This window comes from Drosophila serrata, unplaced genomic scaffold (assembly GCF_035046125.1).
Source record: "Drosophila serrata isolate PLE 108 unplaced genomic scaffold, ASM3504612v1 contig_275, whole genome shotgun sequence".
In the NCBI taxonomy this organism is placed as follows: Eukaryota; Metazoa; Arthropoda; class Insecta; order Diptera; family Drosophilidae; genus Drosophila; species Drosophila serrata.
In genome coordinates, this window is record NW_028257173.1 from 1,308,771 (window position 1) to 1,326,560 (window position 17,790).

The 17,790-nt window shown below is 41.2% G+C and overlaps 2 protein-coding genes across 4 annotated transcripts in view; one reads left to right on the plus strand and one right to left on the minus strand.

Moving 5' to 3' along the window:
- The window catches only part of PAPLA1 (Phosphatidic Acid Phospholipase A1), a 26,885-nt gene continuing 9,095 nt past the window's right edge, over nt 1–17,790 (minus strand). The window contains exons 2-9 of one of the 2 annotated variants that reach the window (XM_086835009.1): nt 2,725–6,470; nt 2,546–2,660; nt 2,007–2,486; nt 1,524–1,942; nt 927–1,460; nt 617–861; nt 401–538; nt 1–284 (exon numbers count right to left, since the gene is read on the minus strand). In XM_086835009.1, the coding sequence (XP_086691135.1) occupies nt 194–284; nt 401–538; nt 617–861; nt 927–1,460; nt 1,524–1,942; nt 2,007–2,486; nt 2,546–2,660; nt 2,725–6,470 (5,768 nt within the window). In that variant the 3' untranslated portion in view covers nt 1–193. Of the gene's footprint in view, nt 539–616; nt 862–926; nt 1,461–1,523; nt 1,943–2,006; nt 2,487–2,545; nt 2,661–2,724; nt 6,471–17,790 lie in introns of both variants that reach the window. The other variant, XM_020953636.2, reaches the window with a different exon arrangement.
- LOC110184982 (uncharacterized) overlaps nt 11,784–17,790 on the plus strand; it is a 14,479-nt gene continuing 8,472 nt past the window's right edge. Inside the window, exon 1 of one of the 2 annotated variants that reach the window (XM_086835011.1) lies at nt 11,784–11,916. The gene's annotated coding sequence lies outside the window, so the exon portion shown is untranslated. Of the gene's footprint in view, nt 11,917–15,170; nt 15,682–17,790 lie in introns of those variants that run through there. The other variant, XM_086835010.1, reaches the window with a different exon arrangement.

Genomic DNA, 17,790 nt, shown 5'->3' on the forward strand with positions numbered 1-17,790 from the left:
TGTATTATATGTTGTTATTTATTTTTCTTTTTAGACAATACACTTTCAGGAGCATAAATTTTACAATGTCAATTACACAGGCAATATATATTATAAAAATAACAAATAGAACGCCATGGCGCCCAGCAGGTAAATATATATAGATAGGTAAATTTTTGTAGAGCTCAAGAAACTTGAATTTGCTTCCGATTAGTTAGTCACTTGAACGATGAAGACTTCTTACTTTGATAATACCATTAACCAAGTTAGTGTTGCACGTATGGAAAATTCTTTGTATGATTTGGCTAACAAATAACGTATCTAAATCAATTGTCGCTAAAAATATGCATAGTTTTGTGTCGGTGCGTGTGGTGGTCGATCCGACAGAGCGCTCTAGTGTCAACTGTTCTCAGAGACTCACATCGGTAGGAGCGACTGGCTCTGGTGCGGGGATGGTCGTTCGATGGTCATCGAGGCTTGCGGCACTTGGCTGTCTGTGCTGATGCCAAGGCTGGCGTAGATCTCTTTCATCACGAACAGGATGGTGTCCTCAGATCCCCTGTTGGTATGATTTATCAATTAATAAATATATCTTCAAACCTTAACAAAATATAGACAAGAGACCCCGAGCACTCACCAGTAGCAGACATGGCTGCTTAGGGCGAAAATGTATTCGTTGATGAACTCCAGAGGGGCTTCCTGCAGAACATAGTCCACTCGCTTCGAGTCGTTCAGCTTGCCCAGCGGAAAGTCGAGCTCTATAAACTCTGGATCGGAGGCTGTGGTGGAGTTGGAATCGGTGCGATTGCGCAGTTTACAGGATGAGCTGGCAACCGAGCTCTCTTCCTGATCTTCCTGTTGTTTCTGCAAAGCCTGCGAAGTCTAAAAAACACAATTCCAACTTGGATTATCTAGTGCTCAGGTTAATCCGGAACGGAAAAACTCACCTGACTTGTCTCCTTTTCCAGCGATTCCTCGGCTTCCTTTTTCACCTTGGTCACAGTGGCCAAAAAGTTGACACTATCCAGCGTGGTCTTGAATGTGTCCATAAACCTCTGCTTGATGTCCGCACCCACCCGCGTCATCGTCTCCCTTAGCTCCAAGTGCATCCGCTTGCGTCCCTTGTGATGTGGTATCAATACCGGCCGTATGCCATTCATATCCGGGTTGACCAGAGCCTCAATACGGTATGCCACCGGATCGAAGGGATGGAATATGTTGTAGAAGCCGGGACACGTGGGCAAGTGGAAGTCCAGGCCCAGTTTATCGATACCGCGGATGGTCACAAACATACCGATGGGTGAACCCAGGGCGAAGAACTTCTTCGGATGGAATATGAGCTGCGTATAATTGATGACGGGCTGACCCGTTCCCGATGGACCACCCATCGCGTAGCTGACTTGCTTGGGTTGCTGTAGGTCGCTGCTAGGCAGCAGAACCTTTTGAAGGAGCTTCTGGGGCAGCTGATCGTCAGGATTCTCCTGGAAGGGAAATTGAACGCTTTAGAAGGTATATTACAATTTAATTTAATTTCAGTTACAGACCTTATTCTCCTCTTCGCTCTCCTTGAGTGGTTCCTGATGGCATAGCAGATCGAATAGGATCAGGGAGCCAAGACTGTGTCCCGCCAGAGAGACGCCGCCATTGAACTCCGGATGCCGCATTCTGTACTTCAGATAGACATCATTGAGGGCATCGGCCACCGTGTTCATGATCTTCTGACAGTACTTGGGACTCGTGTAGAAGAGCACGTCCAACAGTGTGTCATTGGTGAAGTTGCGCAGGCGCGGAATTGACTCCAAGGTGATGGACTTGAGTTTCTCATCGATGCCGAGCTCCTCGGAATGCAGATGACCGTGCCAAGAAATGGGCAGAACTTCGACACGACCCACCAGACCCATGTCTGTGGAGTTTTTGTAATGTGACGAAACCAGTTGCTGAGCAATTACACGGAAATCGTCCACTGCAGGGGAATAAAGTTGTAAAATATCCATTTATTACATCCATATCGTGTCCTAGCTACGTACCAACTTCCTCCACTGATCGCATTTTCAAATCGCAAGCAGATCCAATGCCATGAACCATGAACAGCAAGTGATCCACACGCTGTGATTCACCCTGTTCGATGGTGAAGTCATCCAAATCCCTCTTGACCACCCGTGGTCGCATGGAGCCTTGCGTACTGCCACCCCAGGCACTCTCTGCATTCTGTTGGGGCAGGAAGTGCACTATGACGGTGGGTCCGTGGAAGACCACCTGCTCGCCTCCCTCCAGGAGGATCTTCTGATGCCACTCGCCCGTCTCCGCTGACCGCTTATATTCTGATTCTAGAACTGCGGCTGTATCCTCAGTGTAGGGCACATATTTAGAGTCCACTCCCTTGTAGAACCACGAGCAGCGACGCACCTCGATGGCTTTGCCCTCCCAGTAAACGGGAGTCTTGGTGCGCTCCTTGATATTCACATCGTACCGGCCACCCTCGACGGGTACTATTAATCCGGAGTCGTCTGAAAGAGGATTGGGTTATTAGTTATTTGATTCAGTAACTTTAAACTGGTAATCTTACCCTGGTTAAGGCTAGTTTCGAGCAGAGCCGAGTCATAGTGACTAAAGGGAGTCCAGATGGATTTGGTGTCCACGCTCCGCTTGTAGAACCAATGGGCAACCACTGGTGAGTAAGTCTGGCAAGTAATGCATTAAATAATTATTTAATTCATTGAAAGTATTAATATTTTGGGTTCTTACTATAATCACCGGTGGAGTGGCCGGCTGTCCCTTGTCGGTGCTGTTGCTGTTTGCATTTGCCATTCTGATTTCTCTGAGAATCTCCTCGGGTAACTCTCCCAGGTGCTGTTGAATCAGATCCTCCCCTGATTGCTGGCGATCAGGGGATGTGTTGGAAGTTGGTGCAAGTGTCGAGAACTCGGAGCAGGCAGATGATGGCGGCTCCACAAGATTAGAGACGGGTGTCTGGGATCGTTCTGGCTTCTGCTTTACAGCCAATCCGCTGTGGACGATGTCGTACTTAAGTTCACCAGGTGCGGCCGGCTGATCCTGCAGCGGTGGATTGTTGAAGAAGTTCTGGATAAGTTGATCCTCGTTGGCCTGCTGGCTGCTCTGCAACTGTGGCTGTGGCACCTGATCGAAGAAGTTGACCGGATCGCAGTGAGCTGCAGAAAGTGCAGGAACTGCAGCGGGCTCCGGGGCACCGGCACCACCAAAAAAGCCGGCGAAAGAGTTGCTACTTGAATTTGGATATAAATTTTCGTTTGAACTTGGAAGTGGTGTTTGTTGTGTCGCTTGCTGGGATGGGTTTAGTAGCTGATCGAATCCGAGCGGAGCCGGAGCTCTAGCTTCGTGATCAACAGGTGGCTCTTGTGCCAAGGCTGGCGGTGCAATAACTCCCTGTTGAACGGGCAACTCCGGAAAGATGCTGCTGGGAGCAGGACTCGCAAAGAAGTTAAAGTCTGTGGACTGCTGTGTACCTGCTGCCGGGGCAAAGAAGTTCTGCAGCGGCGAGGGAGCCGGTGGTGGCTGGGCAAGAGGTTCGACCTCACCTGGCGGTGCCACAAATCCTATTGGTGGTGGCACAAAATCCTGTCCACTCTCCTGTACCTGCGGTGTGGTTACAGTTTGTGCAAATGGACTGAAAACGGTTTGAGTCTCAGAACTGCTTCGGTATAGGTTCGGTGTAGCAGCGGCTTCTGGAGATCCTAAGAAGGCCGCAGGAGCATCCACTGCCTCAGTTGACGGAGCACTCGAAGCTGGTTCAGCTGGTGTGAATATAGCTACTGGAGGAGCAGTGGAATCCCCTTGAGCTGAAGTCAAGAAAGGAGCAGCTAAAGTTGCAGGATCTGGGATGAACGTTGGGAAAGTTGAAACTGCTGGAGGCGGACCAAAGAGAGCACTGGATGTAGTGGATCCAGTGGCTGTTGGTGCTGGAGGTGGTGCAAAGAGAGCACTGGATGTAGTGGATCCAGTGGCTGGTGGTGGATACAAAGGCACAGCTTGGCTTTGATCCGCTGCGGCTGGCACAGGCACGAATAAAGGTGTCTCTTCTCCGACTTCCAGTGGCGCCGATGGAGCCTGATCTTGTTCTACCACAGGTTCAATTACTCCAGGAGCAAACAATGGAACCTGCTCAGCTGCAAACAGGGAGTTTTTGGTCTCTGTTGGAGGAGCAACAAACAAGGGAACACTTTGTAATGGCTCCTGGGGTGACTGCGTTTCTGTGTTTGTTCCAAAGAAGGATCCTCCTTCTCCTAGATTCTCCGACTGCTTGGGTTCCTCTTCTACAGATGCTTTCTCCGATGTTGCTGGTGGTGCGAAGAAGGGAATTCCTTGGCTTGATCCCTGAGGAGGGCCACTGGCAAATGGAACAGTTCCAACTTCTTGGGGATTAAAGAATGGAATACCCGTTGATGCTGGCGTAAAGAATGGAATTCCTGGATTAGTTACGGGTTCCTGGATCTGTGATTCCTTTTGGATCAATGCAGTTGGTACTTCTTCTTTAGTTTCTGAAGGAATAAAGAATGGAATGGCCGCCGATGTTGGTGGTGCAGCAAAAAGTGGGACACTTGCAACTCCAGCTGCCTGAGAAGGATTAGCAATGGATGCTGCTGCTGTAGGTGGTGCTAGTGTAGGAGGAGCTGTTGTTGGAGGTGGAGCAGCTGCTGCAGGTGAACCTGCTGTTGGAGGTGGAGTTCCTGCTATTGGTGGTGCAGCAGCTACTGTAGGTGGAACTGCTGTTGGAGGTGGAGCAGCACTTGTCAAGAAAGTTGAAGCTGGAGCCGGCTGTGGTGCAATCTGCTCCACACTTGGTACAAATAGTGGAACCTCCTGCTGTCCCAATGGATTAAATACGGCCGGAGCAGTAGTACTTGCCGCAAAGGGGTTAAAGATGGCAGCCGGAGCAGCTGTGGGCGCCAAGGGAGCGGCGTAACCAGATGAAGCAGCGGTTTCCTGGGCCGTCAACGGGCTCTTGTACAGACGCGTTCCCTTTTGAAGGCGATATGAAGCCTGGCCAGCGGCTGGTGGAGGTACAGCTGCCACGGGTGGTGCAGCTGGTAAAGGATTCGGATTGGATGGCAAGAATCCAGTGGCTGGCGGAGGTGTAGCTGTCGGTGGAGCAGCTCCAGGTGTGAAGAATCCTCCTCCTTCTGTTGACGATGTGGGTGGAAGATTTGGTGCTGTTGTGGCGGCTACCGGTAGAGTGGGAACAGCTTGTGATGTGACTGGCACTATTCCTGGGTTAAAGAAGTTCGCTGCAGATGCTGGTGGTGCCGCTGGGTTAAGCAAGGGCACAGGTGCTGCAGGTTGCTCTCCTGGGGGATTAAAGAAGCCTCCAACCGTTGGGGTAGGAGCTACCGGGTTGAATATGGCTTGTGGAGCTGATGATGCTGCTACTGTTGAGGCAAAGAAACCTCCTGCAGGTGTCGGAGTCGATGTTGGTGCTGCTGCCTCGGTTGGAGCCTGAGGTGGAGCGGCTCCAGGCACGAAATAGTTACCGCCTTGAGGTGCTGCCGGAGGTGGACCCCCAAAGAAGTTTGTCGATGGAGCGGCTGGCTCTGGACCCGTTGAAATGTCAAAGTAACCTCCTGTTGAAGGCGGAGGATTGCTGGGATAGCTACTAACTGGTTCGCTGCTTCGTCCAGTGGCAGATTGCACAAGCCCGGAGATGTTTTGGAGCACGCCCGATGGCACGAGACTAGTCAGTGAGAAGAGCCCTCCGCCGGATTTCCTTTCCTCTACGGGTTGCGGAGCGGGCGGAGCAGGCTGAGCTGATATGTCAAAAGGTGCAGCAAAGCTGGAAGCTGCTGCCGGCGTTGGCTGTAGTGGATACGGCGGTGTCTGGAAGGGTAGAGTTGGCGCCGCTTGAATAGTCTGCTGTTGCGGCTGCTGATGTCCAGGTTGACCGGTTGGATCTGAGAATCCCGGAATGGGAGCGTAGAGCTTCTTCTTGGCTGTGAATCGATAGGTATTGGCGTTTCCTGCTGTTGGAGGTGGTGCAGTAACTCCTCCTGCGTTTGGTGCCGGGATCTCAGTGGGAGCGTAGAGTTTGGGCGGCTCGGGGGCAGCGATAACTTCATTCGCCGCTGGCGGTGGAGCGGCATAAAAGGGAGCAGGCACCGGAGCTACTGGAGCGTAGTTAGCCTGCTGAATGTACGTTGGCTGGATATCCAGTCGTGGCTCCTCCGATTGCTCCCTGCTGCCGGCGGCGTAGATGCGCTTCGAGAAGGAGGAGAATACGTTCGATGCCACCGAGGGCAAGGCGGTGAAGGAGGAAGCCGCCTGGCTGAGCAGCGAATCGTTACCAGCTCCCGGTGGTGGTTCCAGCAGAGGATTGGCGTTGGGATCACTCGCTCCGTGATAGGGGCTCGATCCTGCCGCTCCAGCCGAGTCCTCGCTGCTGGTGTTCAAGTTAATCTCGTCAAGAGCTTCGCTGTCGTCAATGCTCGAAGGCTGACCCACAGTAACCAATGTTTTGGGTTCTAAAAATGAAAGGAAAATTTAAAAATAAATGAGTGGTTCTATTTTTTTAATTCATTGGGCAGTCCTAATAATTGTCCGGATACGGAATATATTTAAACAGACTCGGAAGTGCCTGCCTGAATGGGTGTGGTCCACTCCTCACTCTGATTCTCGATCTTCGCTTAATCGAAGCACAAATTAAAAAAACAACAAAAGTTATTGGATGGATAATGAATGCAAATTGAAATCGACCAGCGGACAAACACAATTAGCAACGGAACCGCTTGGAACAGGTTTACGGATTTGGATCTGGAAGTGGAGGCGGAATTGGAGGAATAAGTATTGGAGGTGGAGACGGACTTGGACTAGGCCAGACAAGATGCTGATCAGTACCTTTAGTCTTGGACTCTCACTATTTATATGTCAGTTTTTATTATCGAGTATTATTATTAATTGCAATAAGAAAATTTATAATTTAAAATCTTGTAATAATAATATTGTAATATTGTAATGACAGTAAATAGCTTTCTCTCTCTCTCTCTCTCTTTCTCTATCTCTATATCTCTCTCTATCTCTACCTCTCTCTATCTCTGTATCTCTGCCTCTCTGCCTCTCTCTCTTCTCTCTCCTTCTCCTTCTCTCTAGCTCCCTATCTCTGATTGTCCCTTGAGGTACCCCAATCGCTCTATCTCTCCCTGTGGATACCTCTAGGGGTATGCCTTTCTCTCGCGCTCTCACTTTCTCTGTTCTCTTTGCTCGGGGACTATAAATACAGGCGCTGCTGCCGTGCTGGCCTCATTCTGTCCGTGGCCTACCCAGTGTTTACATCGAAAGTGATATTGATAGTGATAGCGATTACCCTTCGACCCCAAGAATATCACCACCTAATCAATGCAATACATCCGGATAACCAGGAAGAAGCTGATACCTAATTGAAGTCACCAAGAACATGACTCTAAATTGGAAGGAATAAAGCATGACGAGAAGGGATAACCATGTGTCCTCCACTGCAGTAAGTCTTAACCATGATAATAATATCATTTATATAGATGCTATAGCAGGGATAAGGCCTAGATCTAGAATCAATTGTTCAAGCTTTGCATTTATTTTCCAATTCATTTCCTTATTGCCATGGAGCTAATTTAATATTTATTTAATATAATAATAGTGATACTCTAAATGTAAACTTAAAGTTAATAGCCTAACTTAATTATAAATTATTCACAAATATTGATTTCTTAGTCTGAGTTTCAAAACTAACCATGACTTTGGCTTCAACTATTGCTACATTATTATACCATTATAATTATTATTATATTGGTAAAATTTCACTCCGAAGCTTAATACGCAATGAAGGAGTCATTTCCGACCCTATAAATCATATATATTCTTGATCAGCATCAACTGGCGAGTCGATCTAGCCATGTCTGACATAAAAATAAAATTTTCGAAATTTTGTTAAAATTTTGCAGGGATTTCATTAAAATTTACCAAAAAAATTGGCAAAAAATTAATGTTATTAAATTTTGAAACTCAGTATGTAGATTTGTAAACCCTTTTAAAACTAGCACAGAAAAGCTTCCCAAATTGAAATTAATGTATTTTTGGATTAGTTATGATATTTAAATAACCTTTATTTACCCAAAAATAAGCTTATAAAATATTGATTTAGATTCCTTTCTTGTTCTAATATAACTTTTTAAAAAATACTAGTACTATTTCGTAACAATATATCTATCAAACTATAATTTAAAATCCAATAATAGTGTATTTCCTTCAACCGATTCACTCACAAAATGGATTCCACCTTCAATTCGACTTCGATATTGTTTTTATGGTTCAACAATTTGATTAACCCATAATTAAGTGCAAAAACAAACGGGTCAGCTAGCATTTTAGAGCGGGTTTTCCTCCCCTCTTGTGCCTTGCCTTGTGAATTAAATGGAGGCGAGGGCGTCATAAAAAGCCAAATCTTGGCATTAGGCTTCAGTTGAAGAGACAAATGTCATGGCATTTCGGAGGAGAAGAAGACAGTGAAGCTCTCCGGAGTTTGCCAATGAATGTGGAATGGAAAGCATGGCAAACGTGCCATTTGTCCAGCGAATACGTCAAAGAATTCACCTCGATCTTGAAACGTGATTGGATCCGAGAGTTGCAGACCTGCAGCTTTGAGTTCTTTGAGCTTGTTTTCATTTTTTTTTTGCCGGCCAAAAGGTTTTCACACCTCCAACCGCGACTATTTTAAGAACCACATTTTTCACATATTTAAGCGCAAGTTTCAAATTGTTCACCTAGACGACCAGCTGCATAACCAGATTCCAAGCAGAAATACCAATGATTTAGGAATACGAATGGGGCTTATTACTATATAAAACCTAGACATGAGATATGATTTATGCAGATGGAGCAGATGCGTCCGGAATAATCACAATCATTTGCATATTAGTATTCCCTTCTTGCCAGAACAATTACCATTTAGTTATATGTGCAATCAGTTACATTAATAACCTGTATCAGTTTGCAATTAATACCTTTTATTCTTAGCCATAAATATGATAATTACAAGAATAATGTAGGTATTCAAAGGAAATGCAATGAAAGTTAAATGAATTAACATAATAAATTGCTGTATTATTCTTTAATTATAACGTATAGGCTAAAAAGTACTCATGACTGAGTCACTCTAATGGGTTTATTTAAAACTTTCCCTTTTAGGCTTATCGGTAAGTCGGACCAAAATATTATCTTAACCTTGACGTATAAAACCATTAATTAGTCATTGTTTTGGGGGGAGTTTAAAAACAGTTGAAAATGAATTTAAAACTAGGAAAACAGCTGTTTCCATTAGAGTAAAAAGTGTTCTTCATTTACTTAATTTTTCTTTTGAAACTTACAAGGAAATCAAGAGATTTGAAATATTAAAACTCCCCAAATCAGCTTAAAAAAAGTTCACAAGTATAAATGCTGAAATCTGACATTGCCTAACTATTTTTTGCTTAACTTTTTTTTTTAGTTTTAGCCACATTCAAGCACTTGACATTGCCGACTTGTGTGTTATTTTGTCACTTTTAAGATCGTCATTTGTAACGACTAAGCAAAGATTAGTTATGGCAACTGCTTGAGGTGAGGCATGGGGCTTAAAGCATTTTCCAGTTTTTTTTTCGGCTCGAGGGGGAACTTTTTGTTTTCATTATTTTTATTTACAAATGCCCGCCATTGACAATGACGCATTACGACAAATGTGTTAAAATAAATAAAAGAGAGACGATCGTCGAACCGCAAATGTGCTTAAAAGTAGAACAGCATAATTCATCCCCCATAAAACAAAAGCCCAAAGCCACATAAAAAAGGTGGAAGAATTTTCGGCTATAATTTGGGCATGACATCATAAACACTCGATCTTTAGCTGGATCGAGAGACAACGACGAGAAGTCTTCACCAAACTCCAATTCCAACTCCAACTCCAACTCCGTGTCCCAAGTGGCCTGCACATAATGGCACTCAAATAAAACAATTAAGGCCCACATAAGCACGTCAAGCACGATGAAATCATTTGCAGGATACACAAGCCGGTCACAAACAATGCCTCTATAAAGCACTGCCCCGAAAAAGATAAAAAACAGACAGAAAATTCAACAGATTGCCATCAATTTTGGAATTTAAACGCTGGCCGAAAAGGCTCGTGCAGGTCGCATGCCAAAAACCCGGTCTAAAAAGCAGACCAAACAATAATAAAAATATAAAAAAATATATAAAAAACACAGAAGAAGGCAAAAATGTTTGGCATTGAACCCTCGGGCGAAACAAAAACAGAAAAAAAGAGACCAAAATTAAATCAAAATAAATCTCAATAAATGCGTGCTTTTTGGAAATTGCGCGACTCGCAAAGAAGATGATGATGATGATGATACTGAAGAAGCTGCTTGAGACGACGGCCTGTCTGCCTGTGCCAGCGGCAACAAAATATAAATAAACTGGCCACGACAGTCTATACCCTTTCTCTAAGACCTCTCAAGTGCATAACTATTTAGACCACAGTCTGTTTAATACAAATCTTCAGTATTTATTTATAGGTTTCACCAAATAAAACAAAAAATCATACCCAACAATACTGAAATTAGATATTTCTACAATAATACAAATTAATTGCATACATTTTTTATCCACATTTATTGAAACAGAATATTTGTGAATTTATTTTCAATATTGTCAAAAAAGTTGAAAGCTCTTTGACCAAGTAGGGTAAGATTAGATAGTACATTCGTTAAGACATTCCGCTTTGTATTATCTCTATTTATTAAACCCAGTTGATCCATGAAATTAACTACAAACTGTCTTTTGTCTGAATAAGAGGTATGTCCTTCGGCTGTTTTAAGAGTCTCTTCTAAATGTGTCACCATATTGTCACAATTGTCCCGACTGGAAGCACGTTTAATGGCATTTTGCAGAGATATTTTAATATTCTGGACAACATTTTCCACAGAATCATTGTCCTCAACGGGTTCTAGGACATTGCAATCATGTTTCTGTTCCACGGGTAAGCCACTGATGAATTTCTAAATATTAAGAAGACTTGAAGAATGTGACTAGAAAATAACTTTGTCAGAGTTCTTACCAGCAGCATCAGTGAAATAATTAAGAGACAGTAACGCATGTTGCGAGTGCTTTCAAGAAACTAATAGCTCATCAAGGATATCTTTACCTATTTATACCCATGGAAACTCTACACTAAGATCACCAAATATGGATTATGACAAAAACTACCTGTAACACATGATCTTATTCTTATACAGCGACATCTATCCCTTACCCATGTCATTATACCCTGTCCAGAAGACAGGGCAATCCATTCCAGGACAGCCGAAACAAAAGACTTAGGCAACAAACTCAGGTAGCCAGTTCAGGCGAAATAATAATGGTGACGCAGGGATTCGCATATTTTCAAAGGTATTTCGTTCGGGGTAAAACCCTTCGGTGTATGCTAATTATGTCAACCACCCACTGCCACACCCACTGACCTGTCCCGCCCTAAATGTGACGCATCTGCGGCAATCTCGCTTCCTCCGGGGCAATTCCAACGGCTTGGATTCCTATGACTCTATCTTATCGAGACACAAGGTGTGGCTTTACTTTTTTATCTACATCCATTTGCAACCAATTGTTCAATATTTAAACAATTTATGGGCCACAAAAAGGCACACACAACTCCGACCGCAACGCAACGCGGGTGACACAAACAGTACAAAAAGGTCAGTAATTAGTGGAGTTGTTTTAGTTGATCGACTGCCGCGGAACGACTCAAAGCCTCTCCATTAAATTTAAGACCAGTGCAAGTGAAACAAGCCATACAGGACTAAGGATAACAGTGAACTAAAGTGACAAAAATTTAAACAAATCTAAAGCCTGACACCGAGTCGCACCAGTTCTTCGTTCTTCAGGCTCGTTTGGTTGTCATCGCTAAAACAAGTTGGTAATTTTTAATTAACACCCCTTGGGACTATGCGTAAACGCGTTTGTATATTAATCATTAAATTAAACCAGCCTCGGCAAAGGCAGAAGCAAATCAAATCACTATCAGAGCAAAGTCGATGAAACGATAATCAAAAAAACCGACAATGAAACGATATTGCCAAATTTTTAATTTGTTTTATTGAAAAGGTTTTCCTTTTGCCCAAAAGTTGTTAATTGAGAGTGAGAGAGATACCCCGAAACAAGCTACAGCAAAGAAAAGGCGACCAACGAAAATGATTGCATAATTATTAACAAAAGCATAAATAAAAGCCAAGCAAAAATAAATGCAAAAAAAATTGTAAGGTAAAACCTGCGTGAGCTGCATAAATTCTCATTGCAATAAATTTGTTTTCGAAAAGGGGCTAGCTCCTTGGATCGGTCTTTCGACCAGGCTTTATCCTCTAAAAATAATACTAACAATTTTTATCAAAAAGGATCTATAAAAGAATTGAGTAAATAATTATTAGGAAGATTTGTTTTAATCATTTTCAAATTCAAGACCTTTAAAGGTACATTTATTTATTAATGAAAATAAACTTCTTGAAGATCTTGTATCATTGTATATTAGGTCTTAAGTAATTGTAAGACTCTTAACTCCAGTTCTTAGACAACAAACCTTATTTCTTTTGATTTATCACAACTGGATGTGATATTATATCTTGGAAAACAAATTTTTAAAGCTTACCCGATGAGAACTTTGGACAGGTGCTCATGTCACAGGCAGTGAAACCACAAAACTAATACTTAATAGCTCAACGTAGTGCAACAATTCAAAGTCGAATACAGAGTGGTTCAATGGTTTCTTAAAAGCACCACAGTTTTTTAGGAAGTTTTCGACAGACGCACGTAGGTCAAGATGGGCACGATTTTCTGAGCGGGGGAAATACAAGTCAAGTTAACCTAAACACGCTTCACAATTTGTCATAAATGTTAAACAAAAGAAACACCAAAAACTATTGTAAGCTGAAAGTCTATGGGAATCACAAGAACATGTTAAATGTGTTTTAGAAACAAAAATAAACAGTTTTGTTAGATATTTTTTTTCTGTTACCGCAAGCAAACTACTAATTTCTAAGGAATTTTTAGAGCTTCAGGTAGGGGAAAGCAACCCTTCATTACTCAAAGAAAGAAGGGAAGAAACCTCTATACATTTCCGCATACAATACTTAAATAAACAAGCATTCGTATATATGTTACGACCATATATGTACGCGGCTATATTTATTATGATTTTATTGATGCTATCAGCGGCTGTGTTGTCATATTAAATTCATTTCACGCTCCATTTTAATGCGCCGGCCAGTCGGGTAGTCGAACTTCCTACACAAGTTCACAGACGCTCGGTTTTGCATGAATTTATTTTCGACAATTCCCCAAACTGTTTAAATATTCAGCTTGCATGCCGCCAATGCGGTTATATTTTTGCCATAACTCAGACATTCCCTCGGCAAAAAGGTCAGAATGTTAAGAACTTTGCACAAATTTAATAGCTTTGAACTTGAAAAAAAAAATAGGGGAAATAAGTGTATTAACCCGATTAAAAATGTATACAATTTAAAAAACACAATAAATGTATAACAAACAACCAGGGTGCTTTAAATATTATTCCTTTTCTTAGTATAAACTCGAGTTCAGATGGTGAGACTGATAAGAGAAATATATAGAACATATTGATAAGACTTCCTCTAACGGGTATAAAAGCCGCACAGAGACTTAAATCTGTCGCAGTAAATAAATCATAAATGCGAAATGAGATTGTTACTCATAATTACTAGTCTTTCTTTTCTGGCAAGTACAAATATCAAAAAGAACAAGTTCTATAAATAAATAATCTGTATTAACTTCTCAGATTCTTGTCCAAAGCAACCATTTGGAAAGAAAAAGTGTAGTAATTTGTGAATTCTTTAAAAAAATTGAAGAGTTAAACAACGAACAATGGGAGGATTCGGTTAATCTCTTCAAGACGCTCTTGAGACAAACCATAAATGCTATTTCGGTCTATCCGGAATTAAAGGACTACGGAGCATTCATGCAGGATTATCTTGATCGGGGAAAGTCCATTGATCAGTCAACTAGTGTTCAGAAAAAGATAGAGTATTTCCAAGGATTCCCTAAATACGAAAATAAGCCAATGTTGGATATGACTACCGAGAAAGGACAAGAGTTAGACAGGCCCGTGGTTAATTTTAGATCGAACGTGATGAGTGTCCTATCAAAATTCTACAATAATTATATAAAAGCAAAGCAAGAAATGCGTGAGACATTGGGCACATTGAATTTAACATTATCAGATGATCTCTTCACACTCCTCCAAAAATATCCACCAGAGTATATGGGACCGGGGGTCGAAACTCTTGGATCTCGTATTCTTGAATTTAAGAATACATATCAGTGTGTCTAAAAAACATAACAATTAATTAATAAATACAACCTTTTTGATCATATTTACAGAGATGAAGATTTGAGAAGATCATTATCAGCTTTAAAGAGCAGTCTTTCTAGTTTACAATATCAACTAAAGGTTTAAACCCTTATTGTTAAAACTATAAAATAGTTTATTTTGAAGATTCATATGATATGGTTAAGAAATATAATAGAAATTCTTAAATAAACTTTATAAACCACCTATTATAGTTTGTTATTCATGATACCATGATACTTTTAAACCATGATTTGTGAATTAAAAGCTCTCTTATCTAATAAATCAACTCTGTTAATTGAATTAAGAATGTGACTATTACTAATCACATTAACTAAGATGAAGTCTTGACTCCAGCTGTGTTCAGCTGCGACGATATCAGTACATGTGTGTGGCACAGGTAACACTCGGTTGCATAACAGGTTGATACTACCACATATTATATGGGAATAGCCAGTTAACCGAAGATATTTCCATGGCGCTGGCGGCGCACAGCAAACCCAGAGCCAGTAAACAATCGTGTCATGAACATATCCAATTGTGGCATCAGCTCAGCTGCTCTCCAGCACGTTGTTTCGCTTTATATTTACTTATTTTTGTTGTATTTTTTATCAGTGGCACGCTCTTCTAGATTCCAGCAGCAGCTATATAGCTATATGGCCATATACCTGTCCCGATCTGCTCTGCTGCGAAAAGAGAGACCAACCGAGTAGCTCCCGAAGCGATACGAACCGATTCAATCCACAACAAGCTGTGCTCCGAAAGCAGCCGCTTGTGTGTTTTTGCTTTCAGTTTCATTTGAGACGTTGACGCGATCGCCAGCAAAGTCGGCTTAAATCAGCTTTAAACGCGGCCAATATCGCACAAACCACAACTGGCTGAAGTACATTTAAACGGGTTAATCCAATATACAAGACCGAAAAAACGTTGTATATTTTTTTGGTGTTTATTCGGTCGCCCGCTCTGCAAGTGAATTCCAAATTCAGTTTTATTTGGTGATTTTTTGCATAATAATAATCATAATCATAATATTTTGCAAGTTAATAAACAATGCAAAGAAGTGGGCAAAACTCATAAATAAAGTGCACCCGCCTAAAAGTGTAATTAAGATCCATTGAGATTTTTTGTTTCTTTTTGCGCGCACACACAGCAAGGAGAAAACAAGTTTGTTGCCTAAGTTATTTGTTTTGAAATTTCAAAAATTCCAAAAAACATTTAATAACAAGTATTAAAAAGAAGAAAAAAATAAGAGATATATATATCTCTGGGGGGCCACGTCGACAAGAAGAGTTCCATAAAAGGCAAGTGAAAGAATAAATTAAACCTGCTTTAATTAAAAATATAAATACAGAAAATAGAATAATAAATTAGTATTTAGTGAGTAAAGAGCGGAGAGGAAAGCCACAAACAAAATCTGTTCCCGGTATATAAATCAAGTTCATAGCAGTGGAATTTAAGAATTAAAATGTGAAAGTCAAAGTTTAAAACAAAGTGGTTACAACACCGTTTTGTTCCCATTAGTTTGTAGAAATTGCTATGATAATAAGCCCATAGTAGCTGCTTATAAAATCCCTTTGAAAGGTTTCCGACCAATCAACAATACCAATTGTGTGTGTTTGTTTGAGTGGTGTGTTTTTCTGTTCAATGCCAAGAAAATAAACAATAACAAGAAAGAAAGCTAACTTCGGCACGCCGAAGTTTATATACCCTTGCAGATAGAACTTCTATGAATAGGAATCCATACAATATAAATTATATATATTTGTGTTAAAAAACAATGAATAATAATACCTGCTTTCATTTCATTCACCTATACATATTATATTTGCAGTTTTACATTCACAGATTTGCATTTTTCCTCTACATCAAACGATCGTTTGTATGGCACCTATAAGATATAGTCGTTCGATTTTCATAAAATTTGACAAAAAATTTAAGACTAATATAAAATAGCTATACCTTAAATTTGATGAAAATCAGCTGAAAACTAAAAAAGTTATAAATTTAATTGTATTAATTTCTCGATCGTTCCTATGGGAGCTATATGATATATTGGTCCGATTTTCATAAAATTTTACACAAAATTGTAGAGTAAAGTAAAATGGCTATATCTTAAATTTGATCCAATTCTATTGAAAACTGAAAAAGTTAAAAATTTTTTTGTTAAAATTTTACGATCATTCCTATTGCAGCTATATGATATAGTCGTCCGATCCGGCCCGTTCCGACATATATACGAGTGAGAGTATATAGAAGGCTAACTACAAAGTTTCATTCAGATAGCTTCAAAACTGAGAGACTAGTTTGCGTAGAAACGGACAGACGGACAGACGGACAGACGGACAGACGGACAGAAGGACAGACGGACAGACGGACAGACGGACAGACGGACAGACGGACATGGCTAGATCGACTCGGCTGTTGATCCTGATCAAGAATATATATACTTTATATAGTCGGAGGTGCCTCCTTCACTGCGTTGCAAACTTCTGACTGAAATTATAATACCCTGCAAGGGTATAAAAATGCGCGTGGGTTCTCCAAGGGTTCCAGTCCAATCCGCACGATATTCATACCAGATGATGATGATGATGATCGCCTCTAAATGAAGCTGCCACAATTAGAGTGCATTTCAAGTGGATTCAGTTAACGAACGGGCAAAACGAGGGATGCCAAGCAAACGCAATTTGAATTTATAATTTTCGCAATTATTTTTCATTAATTTAAGAGGAGGGGGGGGGGGGATGGCCATAAAAAACGGCAAATAACGTCCGAGTGATATAAAAATCATAGCGAAAATAAATGCTTACGCGTCTGTTAATCACATTTGAGCTTCCCAAAGCACTCGACGACTCTGGCTAATTGCAACAGCAACAAAAATTTAAAAGCGAAAAGGAAATATGTAAATAATAATAATAAAAAAAACCGACAATACAACGTGCTCCGTCGCCTCTCTAATTTGTTTATAGAACCTGTGCGCTTTTTTATGAAGCAAAGCGAATCAGCAGCTGATTGATGAACTGCCACAGCGTGTTAGCATTTTTTTGTTGTGTTTTTATCTCCGCACTTTTCTTTAATTACAAAAAACAAAATTGCCTTTAAATAACGAAGAACCTCATTCGGGAACTCTAAGCACGCCAGAGTTATACCCTAGTTTACATAAACACATAAATCAAATTAAGGGGATTTTATTAACCAATAAATATTTAAATCTTAGGCATCAATTTCCTGGCTTCAAAACCAAATAAGATTAGCATCTTTTGTTTCGATTGTTTTGTTTCTTTCACATTGAAATTGTTTTAAATATTTGATTTATGAACCAAAAATGTTTTTTTATGGCTTGTCTAGGCCTTAGTCTAGATTTTTCTAACTGTCTTTTATAATCTTATCAAGCATTTACTGCGTCACCC